The sequence below is a fragment of the Chelmon rostratus genome, chromosome 19 (assembly GCF_017976325.1).
Source record: "Chelmon rostratus isolate fCheRos1 chromosome 19, fCheRos1.pri, whole genome shotgun sequence".
Lineage (NCBI taxonomy): Eukaryota > Metazoa > Chordata > Actinopteri > Chaetodontiformes > Chaetodontidae > Chelmon > Chelmon rostratus.
In genome coordinates, this window is record NC_055676.1 from 7,942,214 (window position 1) to 7,959,632 (window position 17,419).

The 17,419-nt window shown below is 45.1% G+C and overlaps 1 protein-coding gene across 4 annotated transcripts in view; it reads right to left on the reverse strand.

Moving 5' to 3' along the window:
• The window catches only part of whrna (whirlin a), a 141,860-nt gene that overhangs the window by 13,710 nt on the left and 110,731 nt on the right, over positions 1–17,419 (reverse strand). For 2 of the 4 annotated variants that reach the window (XM_041960085.1, XM_041960083.1), the window contains exons 6-8: positions 4,369–4,581; positions 3,204–3,425; positions 2,582–2,614 (exon numbers count right to left, since the gene is read on the reverse strand). The exons of 1 other annotated variant lie outside the window; for it this stretch is intronic. In XM_041960085.1, coding sequence (XP_041816019.1) covers positions 2,582–2,614; positions 3,204–3,425; positions 4,369–4,581 — 468 coding nt within the window. The remainder of the gene's footprint in view (positions 1–2,581; positions 2,615–3,203; positions 3,426–4,368; positions 4,582–17,419) is intronic. One more of the 4 variants, XM_041960084.1, reaches the window with a different exon arrangement.

Sequence of the window (17,419 nt, forward strand, 5' to 3'; positions counted from 1 at the left end):
TTACATCCAATGCCAACATTCGATGCAGGAAGCAGTGATGTTTATGTAGTGTGGTAAAAACATTATGGAGGTGGTCTGAATGCAGGAATCAGATGAAACAATTTAAGCTTGTTAATTCACAGATTTGACAGATGTGGTGCATCGTGAATGAAAATCTGCCCTTTGTAGTTTGTTATTGTGGAAAAAAACTGATTGTGCACCTGGGACAGCTCAGAATGAAAAAACAAGCACGTCACAGTTCTTGCCCCTTCTTTTACAGTGTTTGACAATGTCTGCGACACTTTGGATGTCACAGTCTTTGACATTCCTGATCCTGGAGGTCTGTCCGTGTCGTCCCTGCTGACAGACTGACAGATATAGATGGTTCTACATGTAGTCTGACATGTCTGTCAGAAGGAATCTAAGACGCCACAATCACCTTAACTGACACAGTGACCATCTTTAAAGAGAAATGTTGTGCAACCCAGACTGAACACGCCAATGAGGCTGAACTTGCAGCTCTGATTCATTTTCTGTGAGTTGCATCAAATGACTCGTGGGGAGCATGACAGGATCATAGACCTTATACTGCAACAACTGGGAAGCAATTGTGACTACATACAATTTTGAGCTGACCTCAGATGGCTGATTGCGGAAGGAGTTTTGTGGCATGTGGCGGCCTTGCAGTGTTGGGTCTGAGCATCGCCACATTCAGAGGTAACGTACGACTGAGTTAAAAAAGAGCAATACACTGTGCTGGTGTTGACATCTGGCTACAAGTGTCGGTGAGAAGTTGAAATATGATCCAGGAAGTACAGTCGGATTAATACAATATGCCCATCATATCATGTGTGTTTTGAAAAGTATGTATGTGTGCACATGCATTGGTATGCAGCTGACTATATACCTGTTTTCAAGTGTGATTCAGAAATCCAGTGTTGTTGTTGTCCCAAACCCACCCAGCTCTCTAATCTGCTTAACACAGCAGTGGTAGCAGTCACCCATGGGTCCAAAACAGCACAAATATACACACAGACACATGGGAAGAATACAGACCAACACAAACACACACACTCGCACGCACGCACACACTCACGCATGTAAATGTTGCTTCTCTGAGGCGAAAACAGAAAGGCACAGAAAACCCATCTGAGGCATCTGAATGAGAGGGACTGTTTGGTGGAAAAATCTGCAGACAGTCAAAAGCTTATCTCTGCTGTCAGCTTAGACACTGAGTGTGTTTGTGTGCGTGTGTGTGTCTTGTTGTGGGGACATAAATCTGTTCACACATTCACAATGAGGGGACTCTGCCTCCTTATGGGGCAAAAATGCCCCATAATGTAAATCATTACAATTTAGGATAATGACTTGGGTTAAGGTTACCCTAACCTTAACCCCCTTAAGGGTTAGGCAAGTAGTGGTTATGATAATGGTTAGGGCAATTCTCCAAGAAATAAATGGAAGTCAATTTAATGTCCTCAAAAATTCTGTGTGTGTATGCGCTCGTGGGTGCATGCGTGTGTACACTCGCGTGCTTACACCTTTACTACACACTCACACATTTGGTTTAAAGTGAACTGAACAACACGTTTCCCAGAGAACAACAGATATGTTTAGAAATATAAGCAGGACAGGCAGGGAGGGGCGGTTGGGGAAGGTGTCTCCCAGGTTTGAATAAATGTAAGAATACATCAAGTAAAAATGTCAAAAGAGAGAATCTGGTATGCTTCATTTTAGGGTGTTTCTCTAAAGCGCTGGAACAACAGGTTCACTCTGAAGGGCTATTACAGTACTGTAGGTTCATTGGGTAGGTCTGAACAAAGTGTATGCTAACTGCTGTAATGTGTCTATCCACCTGCTTTTATGCACATGACAAAAAAACAGTGGAAACACCAGAAATTTGAAGTCAGTGTCAGAGACACATTACAAGAAAAAACGATTTAAAAAATCAAAGTACATTTCAATAAAATTTCAGCTGAAGTTCACGTCCCCACACATAAAAAGGTTTCCTGGTGCATGAGGACACACTGATCTCATCTCATCCTCGCAAATGAGCTGAACTTGTACAAGTTTTCAGTAATAAAAACTGAGGAGAGCATGAGAGGAGAGAATGCCAATGAGCTCCTAGCTGAACTATCTATACAATACATGATGCTACTTGTAAAGAAGGAATGCACATGCATTTTCTGCTAATACAATTTGGTTAAACATAGTTAAATGTAAACATATTTGACAAATTAAGCTTTTTATGATAAAACACACCAGCTGCTATTCTCCTGCTCTTTTCTCTGTGTGACAGTGATCTCGCCCTCATAAAGAACAGGCAGACATTTCCCTGCAGTCACACTGAGGACACACATCAGGGAGGAGTATGGAGAGACAAATCATTTTCTTTAAAAGCACTACACTTCTTGTCCAAATCAAAATGGAGAAAGAACAAAAAAAGAGAGGAAAAAAAACAGCAGAAATACACCGCAAACAAATTCACTGCAAAATCACAAACCCGGGCGAGAGTCGGAGTGTATGTATGTGTGTCACCTCTGCCCACAAGGAACTCTATATCTCCTTGTTTAGTGTGTATCCTGCATGCAGTGATTCCTACCTCCATCATATCTATCAGCCAGAGCAGCCTTTCCTACAGAGGGCGGGGGGGGCAGGTGGAAGTGAGGGAGGGTTACTGAGGTGAAAGAAAAACACAACCTATCAAATATCAGCTGATTTTTCAATCTCAACAGGAAGGCACTGAAACGTGTCATTGTTCTGCACAACAAAGTCCACACATCGTTCCTACAGCAGAATCTGTTATAATCCATGGAAATATATCACAGTATCCTCTCTGCCTCTCCCTGTCTCTCTTCACACACACACACACACACACACACACACACACACACACGCACACACACACACACACACACACACACACACACACCCCAACAGAAAGGAAGAGTGAGCAGACAGCCAAACAGAGGGGGAACCAATCACAATCCGGAGAGACAGCGGCAGACCAGAAAAATAAAGGTGCATCCATCAAAATTATTTGTACCAGAATGAAACCTCAAATAAGAGCAGCACACGGACTATTCATTTTAGGCAGAGAGCTAAGAGCTAACATTTTCATCCCAAAATATCCAGATTTAGACACATTCCATGTTTCCGCGTACCGAATAATTGTCACATGAAAAAGAAAAAGAAAAACTGCCCGCCTAAAAAACCCGGCCTACCCGAGCAGAGCTGAGGGTGGTGTTGGTCATGAAGCTGGCTGAGGACGAGGTCAGAGTGTCCGGGTACGACACCATGGACAGGGAGTCTGGTTGGAGCGCCGTGGCTCCGGCTGTTCCCTGTCGCGCCTTTAGAGCCTGAATTTCACGGCGCAGCACCAAGCCGTCAAAATGCTCCAGGTCCTGTGGGGTGACCAAACCTCGCACCTCTGACAGCAGAGAGAACTGAGGGGAGGAAGGAAGGTACAGTGGGGCAGAAACAAGAGGGGAGGGCAAATGTATGAAGCAACGGATTTGGATGGGCTGCACCAACAAAAATTAACCTTATTTTAAACTGAGCAGATTCTTACTGTTGGTTTAATTGTTAATCCTAGATTAAAATCAGCTCTCACTAAGATTGACCTGACAGTGTGACAATACTGTCTGATTTTTCAATAATGCTGAGTTTTCTGATGATTGAATGTTTTTTTGGCCTCTAAGAACACCAAAATGGTCCAACAGCTCAACCACAGAGAAAAGCAATGCGTCCAATCGTTATAATCTAAAGCAGTTAATGCTCTGTATCAAACATTTGTTAAAAATCAGGTTTACCATTTCTTTCCCGAGTACAAATGTGTTTTAGGAGGGAACTGTGATGATCCCACTTATGCCCTTTTGTCATAAATTTGGAGCTCATTCAGTCTGGCCTAAAGTTTTCATGTGTAATGCTGGACAGGTTCAGTCCAAACCATGATCAAACTACTCTTATTTGAAATGAATTACTCCTGTGCTATTGTACAGTTCCAAAAAACAAAACCAAAGACCACCCATCCAGTAAGGAAGCTGTGCAGCAGCTCTAAATACAGTACGGGGCAGCCTTCTGTGGGTCTATGATACAGCCATGTACCTCAGAAATTGGAAATAAAACGCTTTTGATTTATTGTGGGTTTTTTTTACAAGGTGAACTACTGCAGACTGTGAGAAAATCAAGAGACTTTTAGGAGGCGAGGAAAAACAAAACAGAACTGTGAGCATTGGCAAAAACCCTCGGAATAAATCTCAGAAGGGCTCAATTCAAAGCTCACAGCTCACACAGGCAGACTGTGCAGGAGAGCTGAGTCCTGCATGAAGACAACCGATTCCGATTCTTTCTCTTTCCTTTCCTCAAACAGGCGTCCTCTGCCTTCACCTTTGCGTGCGTGTTGAGCAGCTCGAACAGCGCCACGACCAGCTGCTCCACCCCGATGTGTCCGTCCCGGTACTCCTCCACGTAGTAGCCCATAGTCTGCCGTTCCGCCTCCGTCAGCAAGTGGCGCGCCTGCTCTTCCAGCATGGCCCGCGACTGGTTCACCAGGCTGGACAGGGTCACCTGAGAGCCCGCCACACCTTTATAAAACCCAGGCTGGTGTCGGTGGAGGAAAGGAGAAGAAAAAACACGGGATGGAGAAGATATTTTTAATTTATTTATTGTATTTTTATAACAATTGATTTTATTTTTCATTTCTTGGATGATGGGCCGAGAGGAGAAGGATGATGAGGGAAAAAATCGAAGAGGTGAAAAATAGGCCAGGGAGAGAAATGGAAGCAGCTATGATTTGAACTAGGATTTTATAGGAAAAGGGAGAGGTGGAGAGGATGATGGAGAAGAAGAGGATGAGGGTGGAGAGGAGCAGTGAAACATGACGAAAGAATGAGGAGAACAATACAAAGAAAAGGCAGAGGGTTAGGAGCGAGGAGGAAGAGGGATTGGGAAGCAGGAGGGTGAAGGAGATGTGATTACGAAGGTTGTGAGGAAGAATGGGAGAGAAGGAGGAAAAGATGTGAGGAAAGAGGCGAATCAGAAATGCAGGGAAGCAGAAATGAGGAAGGTGGAAGAGTTTGATGGAGAAGCTGGAGCGAGGAGGATGTGGAGGAAGAGGGCAGGCAGATGAGTTAAAAACTGAAAAGGACGACGGTGGTTGAGGAAGGAGGATGAGAACACAGGGAGAGTAGGAGGAAGAAGTGATGGATGGGGAGGAAAGAGGGGGAGATAACTGCAAAGACCCAGAGGTGACGGGGGAGCGGGAGGATGGTTAGAAAGGAGACGAAGAAAGGGAACCGATCAGGGCGGACAGAAAGAGAACAAGAACATAAATTACACCCACATACATTGAACTAACCATCAGCCTTCTCATCCCAAAAGTATAAATTATCATCCTACTTCCTTCTTCCTGCTGTCCTGCCATCATCCATTATCATTAATGCTATGTGGCACTCACACCACAGCTTGCAGCAGGGCTGAAACTGTGCCGTTCACACATGTGGGTGGCAGGTTTTGGGTTTTTTTTTTTTTTTTTTTCTTTTACAGCTTTCATATCCGTCCCTGGTGTGTCAGCTGGCATCTCTGCCAATCAGAATGACACTCTGGCACTTCAGAAACTGATGAGCTGCCAATATCACTTCCCTGCTCCATATCTGCTCCTGTGTTTTGCTCTCTGCCTGTTTCTCAGTTATCTGCTCGCTAGCATGCTGCTTTTCTTTAATTAACTCCTTAATCAAAGACACCACTTCAAAGTCACAGCTTCAGGGTCTGTGTCTGCCTGCACTCGCACGAGACGGAAACATGAGAAAGAAACAGGCCCTGCATCGTCTTCCCCTCCTCCTCCTTCGCTCGCAGCCTCCCCATCATCCTCAACTCTTGCCCGCACTCGTCCATCTGTATCATCGACAGTAGTTGTCCCAGTGTCCCGGTCTGAGTAGCCAACAACTGTTTAATGCCCAAGGTGAACTCTGGCGCTACCCTGCCTGAATCTTAATCACCTCAATGCTTACCACGAAAATTTTTCTAAAGCATCCGTGTCCCGGTTACTTAGCTCAAGGGCGCCACGGATTGAACCAATGGGACCACATGAGGCATGTGAGCAGTCAGTCTGTCTCTGGCAGTCGTATTAGAGGGCAGATTGGCACTTGAGGGAGCTAATGAAATTGGTCGTCACTCAACTGGAGTGGAACACCTGCAGTCTCTGGCTAACGAGGTCTGCTCGAGGCGACGCACGAGGACAGCGAGAGGGCGCTTTTACTGTAAAAGCACAATTTTACAGTTAATGGACATCCGGCAATGCTGGTCCATTTGTTGGACCCAGCCCATCTCTGTGGCCATTCTCTGGCTGGGTTTGTTAAATGCCATGATAAGCTGATAATCTGGCACTTTTATCGCAGTGAGCAGAAACAACAACGACCACCGTCAACACCTAATCGGATGGAGGAGGAAATAAGATAAACCCGCATCAAAAGCTGACCCAGTTAAGACCTGGAAATGCCACACGGCTTACCTCTGATATATCTTGACTCCATTTAACAATACAAAGAGTTGAAAAAAAAGTTGAGATAAAGTACACAAAGGTATTTTCCAACAGATTTGAGATCAGGAGATAATTTGTCTGTGTTGAACCACAGCTCCATTAGCCTCAACATTAACTTCTGTGACACAAAAGGGTCATTAATATTTGGAGCTTGTGAAATGGTGTTCACAAATAATTTCTCAGCCTGCAGTTATATATCACCTATTGTGTGCGTGTGAAAAAAAAACTGTTTGCATGTATCTGAACGTGTGATTTGTAATTTGTAAAAAAAAAACCCAAAGTTTTGTGAATGTGTGATATTGCAGCTTTAAAAATATTTTATGCATGTGTGAAAAGGTTTTGTGCACACTGATGGAATCTGCAAAAAGTTTTGGTAGCTGTATAAATATTTTGTGGATGTGGAATTAAAATTTGAGAAATATTTTGAACAGAGAGGTTTCACAAAGTCTAAGAGGCAGATTAAAAAGACTAAACTTTCTTGTCAATATTTTAAGCAAGATTAGTGTTTGATTTGTATAAATTCAGAGAGTGAAAAAGTAATGCAGCACCATACAAACGTTTAGACACTCCAAGAGATTTGAGCTCTCGGATAACGTTTACCAATGTCTCAGACCTCAATTACCTTGTTCGGGCTATGGCCACAATTATCATTAGGAAAGACCAAGTGACCCTGACTACTCTAATCAGCCATGGGCTCCTCTAAGCAGCTTCCTCGCACTCTGAAAACTAAAATAACTGATGCCCACAAATCAGAAGAAAGCTGTAAGAAGAATGTTGTTGCTGCAGATGGTGATCAGGGAACATGTCGCTGGTGGAGGGAAGAATGGACTCAACTAAATAGCAGCAAATTCTAAGTAAACATCCGACTGTCTGTACAAAAGCTGGAAGTGAAAAGAGGATGACTTCTTCATCAGAATAGAGACCCTAAACACATATCAAAATCCACAACGGACTACTGCAAGAGGCTCAAGCTGAAGGTTTTGCTATGGCCCTCACAGTCCCCCCGACCTAAACATCATTGGAAATCTGTGGATAGACCTCAAAAGAGCAGTGCATGCAAGATGAACATCTCACAAAGCTAGAAGCCTTTTGCAGGAAGAATGGGCCAAAAAACCCAATCAAGAACTGAAAGACTTTTCACTGGTTACAAAAAGTGTTAAAAGCTGTGATACAAAGGGGGTGTTACTAAGTACTGACCATGCAACCTTTGCTTCAGGCCCTTTTACGTTTATGTTAGTTTAAATGTGCAAAGGGGGAAATAAAAAAAAGTAATCTTGTTTAAAACATTAAAGAAATGTCTCACCTTAATCTTTATGACTTTTGGAAATCAGGTCATCTTTTACTTGCTTAGCTATTCACAGGAACTGAAATTTTGACCAAGAGTACCCAAACTTTTTCATGCACTGTATCTGTAAACATAAGCCAGAATATCTCATCAAATGTCTTTTAGGAGAGGGCTTTCTGAAAAACAGGCGAATGGCTGACTGAGCTGCTGAGTTGAAGAGGCCTGCTTGGTTGTCAGGAACGTCTTTGTACCAACAACCAAAAAAACAAATGGGTTGACTAACACTGCTGCTGGATTTAAGCTGGTTTCTAAAAAAAAAAAAAAAGAAAAAAAAACTGAAGCAGAAGAGTGACTCTGCTGGTTAAAAATAACATCTGCTCTGTGGTTTTAGGAAAGGTCTGCAGCAGTTCTGAGAAACAAACGGGTGAGTGCCTGTGAAATCTGAAAACAGCCTGAGCAGTTCATAAACTGCTTCCAGCCAAGTCTAGACATTACAGTCCCTTGGGAAAATTCAGTGGAGGCAGCTTATGAAAGGAAGAAGACTAAGTATGCAGATTTAAAGACAGAATCTGAGCAGAGGGGATGGAAGACCAGGGTCTGTCCGGTTGAAGTGGGGTGTAGAGGTTTTGTTGCAGGGTCAGCTGTTTCACTGTTGAGGGAGCTGGGAGTGCATGGGCAAAATTTAAGAAAGACAGTGAGGGAGATGTCAGATGAGGCTGCTAGGTCTAGTCAGTGGATATGGATCAGGAGAAATAATAGTAGTTGGGGGGTGAAATAGGGACAGTGGGGGGGCAGGCAGAGGACATGCATGCCTAACCCGGCAAGAGAAGAGGTTAAAGTCTGAACAAGACACCTCTCCTCTGCTCTGCTTTCCCCGCCCCATCTTCTCGCTCTGCCAATAGGAAGAGAACCAGGAAGTTTAGATAAGGTGGGGGGTGTGGCCAGCTAGAGTCTCTCTTTGGGACCATGCGGCCTGTTCAGGTGAGTTTGCGTGGTAAGACACAGAGTTGGCTTGTTTTTTGATCTTTTTGGTTGTTTTCCTGTTTTGTCTGCTTCTTGAAGGAAATGTTAGGGTTTGTTTTCCTGCTCTGTTTGCTTTTTGAAGGAAATGGTAGGGTTTGCTGCTTCTTGAAGGAAATGTTAGAAGAGGCTGTTAAATCTAGTCTGTGGTTTAGGCCTCCACCTTCAGCACCTTCTAAATTTTCCACCCCCTACCCGAACAAGGGTCTGTATCCAATCCCTACTTTCATCTTTTGACTCTACCTCTTTATTTTCTATCCCCTACCCGAACCAGGGTTTGTATTCCCACCCCGCTTTTTTCTTGGTGCAGTTGGTGAGAGGCAGGGGTAGATGATGGTAGTGTGGCAATCGGCAGTTACATGTGGCATCTAGGCCTGTGGTAGCATTGTAGCAGCTAACAATAGCTAAAGCGGTGAGAGTATGATAGTATCTTAGCAGTTAGTATTGGTAGCTAGCAATTAACATTAACAGTATAGGTGAATCTAGCGTTATTGTCTTCTTCTGTTCCTCTTAGCAGGTAGCGGTTAGCACATAACATTAGCTAAATGGTAGCATCGGAACTGTATTGTCTTCTTCTGTTCTTCCTAGCGGTTAGCAGTAGCATTAGCAATAGTTAAATGGTAGCATCGGTACTGGCCACTACCTGGAGCATCTCTGGGTCAGTTGAACGTGGCGGTGCTGTTTGGATTGTGTAGGAGCAGTGTGAACTGGCACTAGGGGGGGTGACTCTGGGACGCCGGAGTTCACTGCCTAACCTCCTGGAGGTGTAGTGGGACTAAGTAGGCGAAACACTGTTGAAGGGAGGTTTCCACCTGATGACCCCCAGAGACGTGTTAGGAATCACTGCTCTTTGGCAGGTATAGAGGCAGATTAGAGCTCCAAGGTTCTTCACTGAGAATGAATCCTCTTTTTGAGCACAAGTATCTTGTGTTTAAATTAACTCACAACTAGCTTGGCTAGTGACTGTTGTGAATAGAGCAGCTGACAACATGGGAAAGACCATGTGACTGCTTGGAAAGACAGCTGACAGGAGGGAAAAGACCCCACAGGTGCTGGTATGGGCTAGCAACCCATGGCAGCAGTGGCAAGCCTTAACCTTGCTACAACCAGGCTTAGCTACAACCAATATAAGGAAAATACCCCAAGAGTCAGCGAGAGCAGGGGTGGAAGATGACTCACAGGTGGATTGCATGGTAACGAACAGGATAACGGATATGACTATGCCTTGGATACATGACTCAGTGAGGGATGGGGGCACGGACCCATCTCTTAGGGCCAGAGGTAGCAGTACTCAGGTGACAGGGAAGGCAACTAAGGAGAGCAAAAGTTGTGCAGCAGAGGATAAGAAGCTTCAAGTTTGCCCATGTGGCTGGCAGAAAATAACATCAATCCGAGGCCTTAGAACTCATCAGGGAAGGAGGAAGTGTTTAGCGGTGGAAGGGCAGAGTGGCCGCATCGACCAGTATTTCTTGAGAAGTCAGTCGAATCAGTCGGATGAAGTCCAGCGACAGGTAGAAAACCACAGTTCGCAGGATATCAGTAACACTATCCCTGGAGAGGAGGAGGTACGGAGAGGGGATGCAGTTGGTGTTGAGGGCAACAGGCCAGCCAAGGAGAGAAGCATGGAGCAGAAAGCTAGAGTTAAGTGGCCGAGGGCTAATGATAGCAAAGAGTGGGAGGCAGTTGATAGAGATTTATCAGTCATATTAAGCAGGCTTAGAGGAGATGTAGTGGAGAAATTGGATAAAATTGGAGATGTGATCTACTCCTATGGTCGAGAGAGATTTGGGGTGCTTGTCAAAAGGAAAGGCGAGAGGGTGCAGGTCGGCAAGTCTAGGCGGCAAAGAGAAATAGAGAAGTTAGTAAAGGAAAGGAGGCAGTTAAGAAAGCAGTGGAGGAAGGCGACAGAAGAAGAAAGGGAGGGAATTAAGGTGTTGCAGGAGGAACTGAGAAGCAGGTTAGCAGTACTCAGAAGGGCAGAACACCTTAGGGAGAAGAGAAAGAAGAAGGAACGTGCAAGGTCAGCATTTTTTAGGAACCCCTTTAATTTTGTGAAAGGCTTGTTTAATCAAGAAAAAGGAGGGCAACTTAAGGCAACGAAATCAGAGATTGAACAGTATTTGAAGTCGACGTATTCAGATTCAAAGGAGAATAGGAACATAGGTCTTCCACCTGACATGCCACCATTAGGGGAAGTGGAGCAGGAGATGGATGTGAGCCCACCTAGGTGGAGAGAAGTGGTGGAGGTGGTTAGGCGTGCAAAGGCTTCTTCGGCCCCAGGGCCTAATGGAGTCCCCTACCGTGTCTATAAGAGTGCACCTGGCATCTTAAGGACACTATGGAGATACCTGAGAATAGTTTGGGAGAAACAAAGTATTCCAAGAGCATGGCGCAGGGCAGGAGGTGTCTTCATCCCTAAGGAGAAGGAGTCATCGGACCTTAGCCAATTTCGGATGATTTCTCTCCTAAATGTTGAGGGAAAGATTTTCTTTAGTATCGTAGCACAGAGGCTGGCTAAATACTTAGAAAGGAATGGTATGATAGATACGACAGTGCAAAAAGCAGGGATACCAGGATTTGCGGGATGCTTAGAGCATACTAGCATGATTTGGCATCAGATTCAGACAGCTAAGAGGGAGAAAAGAGACTTGAATGTTGTATTTTTAGATCTGGCTAATGCGTTTGGGTCAGTGCCACATAACCTTATTTGGAGTTCCTTTGACTACTTTAAAGTGCCGGAGATAGTTGTTAACTTGGTGAAAGCATATTTCCAAGACATCAGACTGTGTGCAAGTATCGCAGAGCTCACAACAGGCTGGCAAAGATTGGAGGTTGGTATTATGGCAGGATGTACAGTGTCCCCGCTAGCTTTCACAATGGCTATGGAGGTAATTATTAGGGCTTCCAAGTGGGTCGTAGGTGGAGAGAGACGGCAGAATGGAATGCGTCTTCCACCAATTAGGGCTTATATGGATGATATGACACTGCTAACTTCAACAGTGCCATGTACAAGGAGGTTGTTAGATAAAGTCAATCAGAATCTCAAGTGGGCTAGTATGAAGATTAAGCCTAGTAAGTCAAGGAGTATTTCAATATACAGAGGGAAAGTAAGTGATAGAAAGTTTGCTATAGATGGTGAGGAAATCCCAACAATTAGGGAGAAAGCAGTTAAGAGTCTAGGACGGTGGTACAATGTGGACCTGAATGATGTTGAACAGGTTGTGCAATTTAGAAAGGATGTTGCAGAAGGGCTGGAGAGAATAGATAAATCAGGGCTCCCAGGAAAACTGAGGTTGTGGTGCTTGCAGTTTGGCTTGTATCCTAGGTTAATGTGGCCAATGTCAGTATATGAAGTCCCATTATCTGTAGCAGAGAGAATGGAAAGGCTAGTTAGCTCTTATATTAGAAAATGGTTGGGTGCTCCCAGGTGCTTAAGCAATGTAGCTTTGTATGGGAAAGGAATGCTTCAGCTGCCAGTATCCAGTCTAACAGAGGAGTTTAAATGCACTAAGGTTAGGACAGAACTTTTATTATCTGGGAGTAAGGACATGTTAGTTAGCAATGTGGTTCCGAATCCTTCTGGGGGGAGGAAATGGAACCCAAGGGCAGCAGTGCAGGAGGCAGAGGCAGCTCTTAGGCATGCAGAAATAGTAGGAAATGTTCAATTTGGCCGGGGAGGCTTGGGGCTTGGCCCAGGCAAACCAGTGTGGAATAAAGCAGGTCTAAAGGAGAAAAGAAAGCTTGTAGTGGAACAGGTGCGTAGGCAGGAGGAGTTGTTAAGAGGGGCAAAAGCAGTTGGTCAAGCCAAACAGGGACAATGGTTGAATTGGGAAGGTGTTGAGAAGAGGAAACTTAGTTGGAGGGACCTGTGGAATATGGAGGAAGGCCGTATTAAATTTCTGATAGGGGCGACATACGATGTGTTGCCAACCCCGCAGAACCTAAGTCTCTGGGTACAGGGCGATCAATCGTGCCCACTCTGCTCAGGTACAGCAAGTTTAAAGCACATTTTGTCAGGTTGTAGAATTAGCTTATCACAAGGCCGGTATACATGGCGGCATAATCAGGTGCTGAGAAGCTTAGCCGCAGGCATTGAGGAGAGAAGGAAGCAGGTGAATTCTGGAAGTTCTAGAAAGGAGAGGTTAGATGTGCAGTTTGTTCGAGAGGGGGAGAAAAATAAAGCTGCTAAGTCAGGGAGAAAGCAGGGAGGTGGCTGCCTGGTAGGGGCTGATGATTGGCAAATGCAGGTCGACTTGGGAGGACAGCTAGTTGTGCCCCAGGAAATAGTTTATAGTAATCTGAGGCCAGACATTGTCTTATGGTCCATGAGTAAAAAGACTGTGTATTTTATTGAGTTAACAGTCCCTTGGGAAAATTCAGTGGAGGCAGCTTATGAAAGGAAGAAGACTAAGTATGCAGATTTAAAGACAGAATCTGAGCAGAGGGGATGGAAGACCAGGGTCTGTCCGGTTGAAGTGGGGTGTAGAGGTTTTGTTGCAGGGTCAGCTGTTTCACTGTTGAGGGAGCTGGGAGTGCATGGGCAAAATTTAAGAAAGACAGTGAGGGAGATGTCAGATGAGGCTGCTAGGTCTAGTCAGTGGATATGGATCAGGAGAAATAATAGTAGTTGGGGGGTGAAATAGGGACAGTGGGGGGGCAGGCAGAGGACATGCATGCCTAACCCGGCAAGAGAAGAGGTTAAAGTCTGAACAAGACACCTCTCCTCTGCTCTGCTTTCCCCGCCCCATCTTCTCGCTCTGCCAATAGGAAGAGAACCAGGAAGTTTAGATAAGGTGGGGGGTGTGGCCAGCTAGAGTCTCTCTTTGGGACCATGCGGCCTGTTCAGGTGAGTTTGCGTGGTAAGACACAGAGTTGGCTTGTTTTTTGATCTTTTTGGTTGTTTTCCTGTTTTGTCTGCTTCTTGAAGGAAATGTTAGGGTTTGTTTTCCTGCTCTGTTTGCTTTTTGAAGGAAATGGTAGGGTTTGCTGCTTCTTGAAGGAAATGTTAGAAGAGGCTGTTAAATCTAGTCTGTGGTTTAGGCCTCCACCTTCAGCACCTTCTAAATTTTCCACCCCCTACCCGAACAAGGGTCTGTATCCAATCCCTACTTTCATCTTTTGACTCTACCTCTTTATTTTCTATCCCCTACCCGAACCAGGGTTTGTATTCCCACCCCGCTTTTTTCTTGGTGCAGTTGGTGAGAGGCAGGGGTAGATGATGGTAGTGTGGCAATCGGCAGTTACATGTGGCATCTAGGCCTGTGGTAGCATTGTAGCAGCTAACAATAGCTAAAGCGGTGAGAGTATGATAGTATCTTAGCAGTTAGTATTGGTAGCTAGCAATTAACATTAACAGTATAGGTGAATCTAGCGTTATTGTCTTCTTCTGTTCCTCTTAGCAGGTAGCGGTTAGCACATAACATTAGCTAAATGGTAGCATCGGAACTGTATTGTCTTCTTCTGTTCTTCCTAGCGGTTAGCAGTAGCATTAGCAATAGTTAAATGGTAGCATCGGTACTGGCCACTACCTGGAGCATCTCTGGGTCAGTTGAACGTGGCGGTGCTGTTTGGATTGTGTAGGAGCAGTGTGAACTGGCACTAGGGGGGGTGACTCTGGGACGCCGGAGTTCACTGCCTAACCTCCTGGAGGTGTAGTGGGACTAAGTAGGCGAAACACTGTTGAAGGGAGGTTTCCACCTGATGACCCCCAGAGACGTGTTAGGAATCACTGCTCTTTGGCAGGTATAGAGGCAGATTAGAGCTCCAAGGTTCTTCACTGAGAATGAATCCTCTTTTTGAGCACAAGTATCTTGTGTTTAAATTAACTCACAACTAGCTTGGCTAGTGACTGTTGTGAATAGAGCAGCTGACAACATGGGAAAGACCATGTGACTGCTTGGAAAGACAGCTGACAGGAGGGAAAAGACCCCACAGGTGCTGGTATGGGCTAGCAACCCATGGCAGCAGTGGCAAGCCTTAACCTTGCTACAACCAGACTTAGCTACAACCAATATAAGGAAAATACCCCAAGAGTCAGCGAGAGCAGGGGTGGAAGATGACTCACAGGTGGATTGCATGGTAACGAACAGGATAACGGATATGACTATGCCTTGGATACATGACTCAGTGAGGGATGGGGGCACGGACCCATCTCTTAGGGCCAGAGGTAGCAGTACTCAGGTGACAGGGAAGGCAACTAAGGAGAGCAAAAGTTGTGCAGCAGAGGATAAGAAGCTTCAAGTTTGCCCATGTGGCTGGCAGAAAATAACATCAATCCGAGGCCTTAGAACTCATCAGGGAAGGAGGAAGTGTTTAGCGGTGGAAGGGCAGAGTGGCCGCATCGACCAGTATTTCTTGAGAAGTCAGTCGAATCAGTCGGATGAAGTCCAGCGACAGGTAGAAAACCACAGTTCGCAGGATATCAGTAACACTATCCCTGGAGAGGAGGAGGTACGGAGAGGGGATGCAGTTGGTGTTGAGGGCAACAGGCCAGCCAAGGAGAGAAGCATGGAGCAGAAAGCTAGAGTTAAGTGGCCGAGGGCTAATGATAGCAAAGAGTGGGAGGCAGTTGATAGAGATTTATCAGTCATATTAAGCAGGCTTAGAGGAGATGTAGTGGAGAAATTGGATAAAATTGGAGATGTGATCTACTCCTATGGTCGAGAGAGATTTGGGGTGCTTGTCAAAAGGAAAGGCGAGAGGGTGCAGGTCGGCAAGTCTAGGCGGCAAAGAGAAATAGAGAAGTTAGTAAAGGAAAGGAGGCAGTTAAGAAAGCAGTGGAGGAAGGCGACAGAAGAAGAAAGGGAGGGAATTAAGGTGTTGCAGGAGGAACTGAGAAGCAGGTTAGCAGTACTCAGAAGGGCAGAACACCTTAGGGAGAAGAGAAAGAAGAAGGAACGTGCAAGGTCAGCATTTTTTAGGAACCCCTTTAATTTTGTGAAAGGCTTGTTTAATCAAGAAAAAGGAGGGCAACTTAAGGCAACGAAATCAGAGATTGAACAGTATTTGAAGTCGACGTATTCAGATTCAAAGGAGAATAGGAACATAGGTCTTCCACCTGACATGCCACCATTAGGGGAAGTGGAGCAGGAGATGGATGTGAGCCCACCTAGGTGGAGAGAAGTGGTGGAGGTGGTTAGGCGTGCAAAGGCTTCTTCGGCCCCAGGGCCTAATGGAGTCCCCTACCGTGTCTATAAGAGTGCACCTGGCATCTTAAGGACACTATGGAGATACCTGAGAATAGTTTGGGAGAAACAAAGTATTCCAAGAGCATGGCGCAGGGCAGGAGGTGTCTTCATCCCTAAGGAGAAGGAGTCATCGGACCTTAGCCAATTTCGGATGATTTCTCTCCTAAATGTTGAGGGAAAGATTTTCTTTAGTATCGTAGCACAGAGGCTGGCTAAATACTTAGAAAGGAATGGTATGATAGATACGACAGTGCAAAAAGCAGGGATACCAGGATTTGCGGGATGCTTAGAGCATACTAGCATGATTTGGCATCAGATTCAGACAGCTAAGAGGGAGAAAAGAGACTTGAATGTTGTATTTTTAGATCTGGCTAATGCGTTTGGGTCAGTGCCACATAACCTTATTTGGAGTTCCTTTGACTACTTTAAAGTGCCGGAGATAGTTGTTAACTTGGTGAAAGCATATTTCCAAGACATCAGACTGTGTGCAAGTATCGCAGAGCTCACAACAGGCTGGCAAAGATTGGAGGTTGGTATTATGGCAGGATGTACAGTGTCCCCGCTAGCTTTCACAATGGCTATGGAGGTAATTATTAGGGCTTCCAAGTGGGTCGTAGGTGGAGAGAGACGGCAGAATGGAATGCGTCTTCCACCAATTAGGGCTTATATGGATGATATGACACTGCTAACTTCAACAGTGCCATGTACAAGGAGGTTGTTAGATAAAGTCAATCAGAATCTCAAGTGGGCTAGTATGAAGATTAAGCCTAGTAAGTCAAGGAGTATTTCAATATACAGAGGGAAAGTAAGTGATAGAAAGTTTGCTATAGATGGTGAGGAAATCCCAACAATTAGGGAGAAAGCAGTTAAGAGTCTAGGACGGTGGTACAATGTGGACCTGAATGATGTTGAACAGGTTGTGCAATTTAGAAAGGATGTTGCAGAAGGGCTGGAGAGAATAGATAAATCAGGGCTCCCAGGAAAACTGAGGTTGTGGTGCTTGCAGTTTGGCTTGTATCCTAGGTTAATGTGGCCAATGTCAGTATATGAAGTCCCATTATCTGTAGCAGAGAGAATGGAAAGGCTAGTTAGCTCTTATATTAGAAAATGGTTGGGTGCTCCCAGGTGCTTAAGCAATGTAGCTTTGTATGGGAAAGGAATGCTTCAGCTGCCAGTATCCAGTCTAACAGAGGAGTTTAAATGCACTAAGGTTAGGACAGAACTTTTATTATCTGGGAGTAAGGACATGTTAGTTAGCAATGTGGTTCCGAATCCTTCTGGGGGGAGGAAATGGAACCCAAGGGCAGCAGTGCAGGAGGCAGAGGCAGCTCTTAGGCATGCAGAAATAGTAGGAAATGTTCAATTTGGCCGGGGAGGCTTGGGGCTTGGCCCAGGCAAACCAGTGTG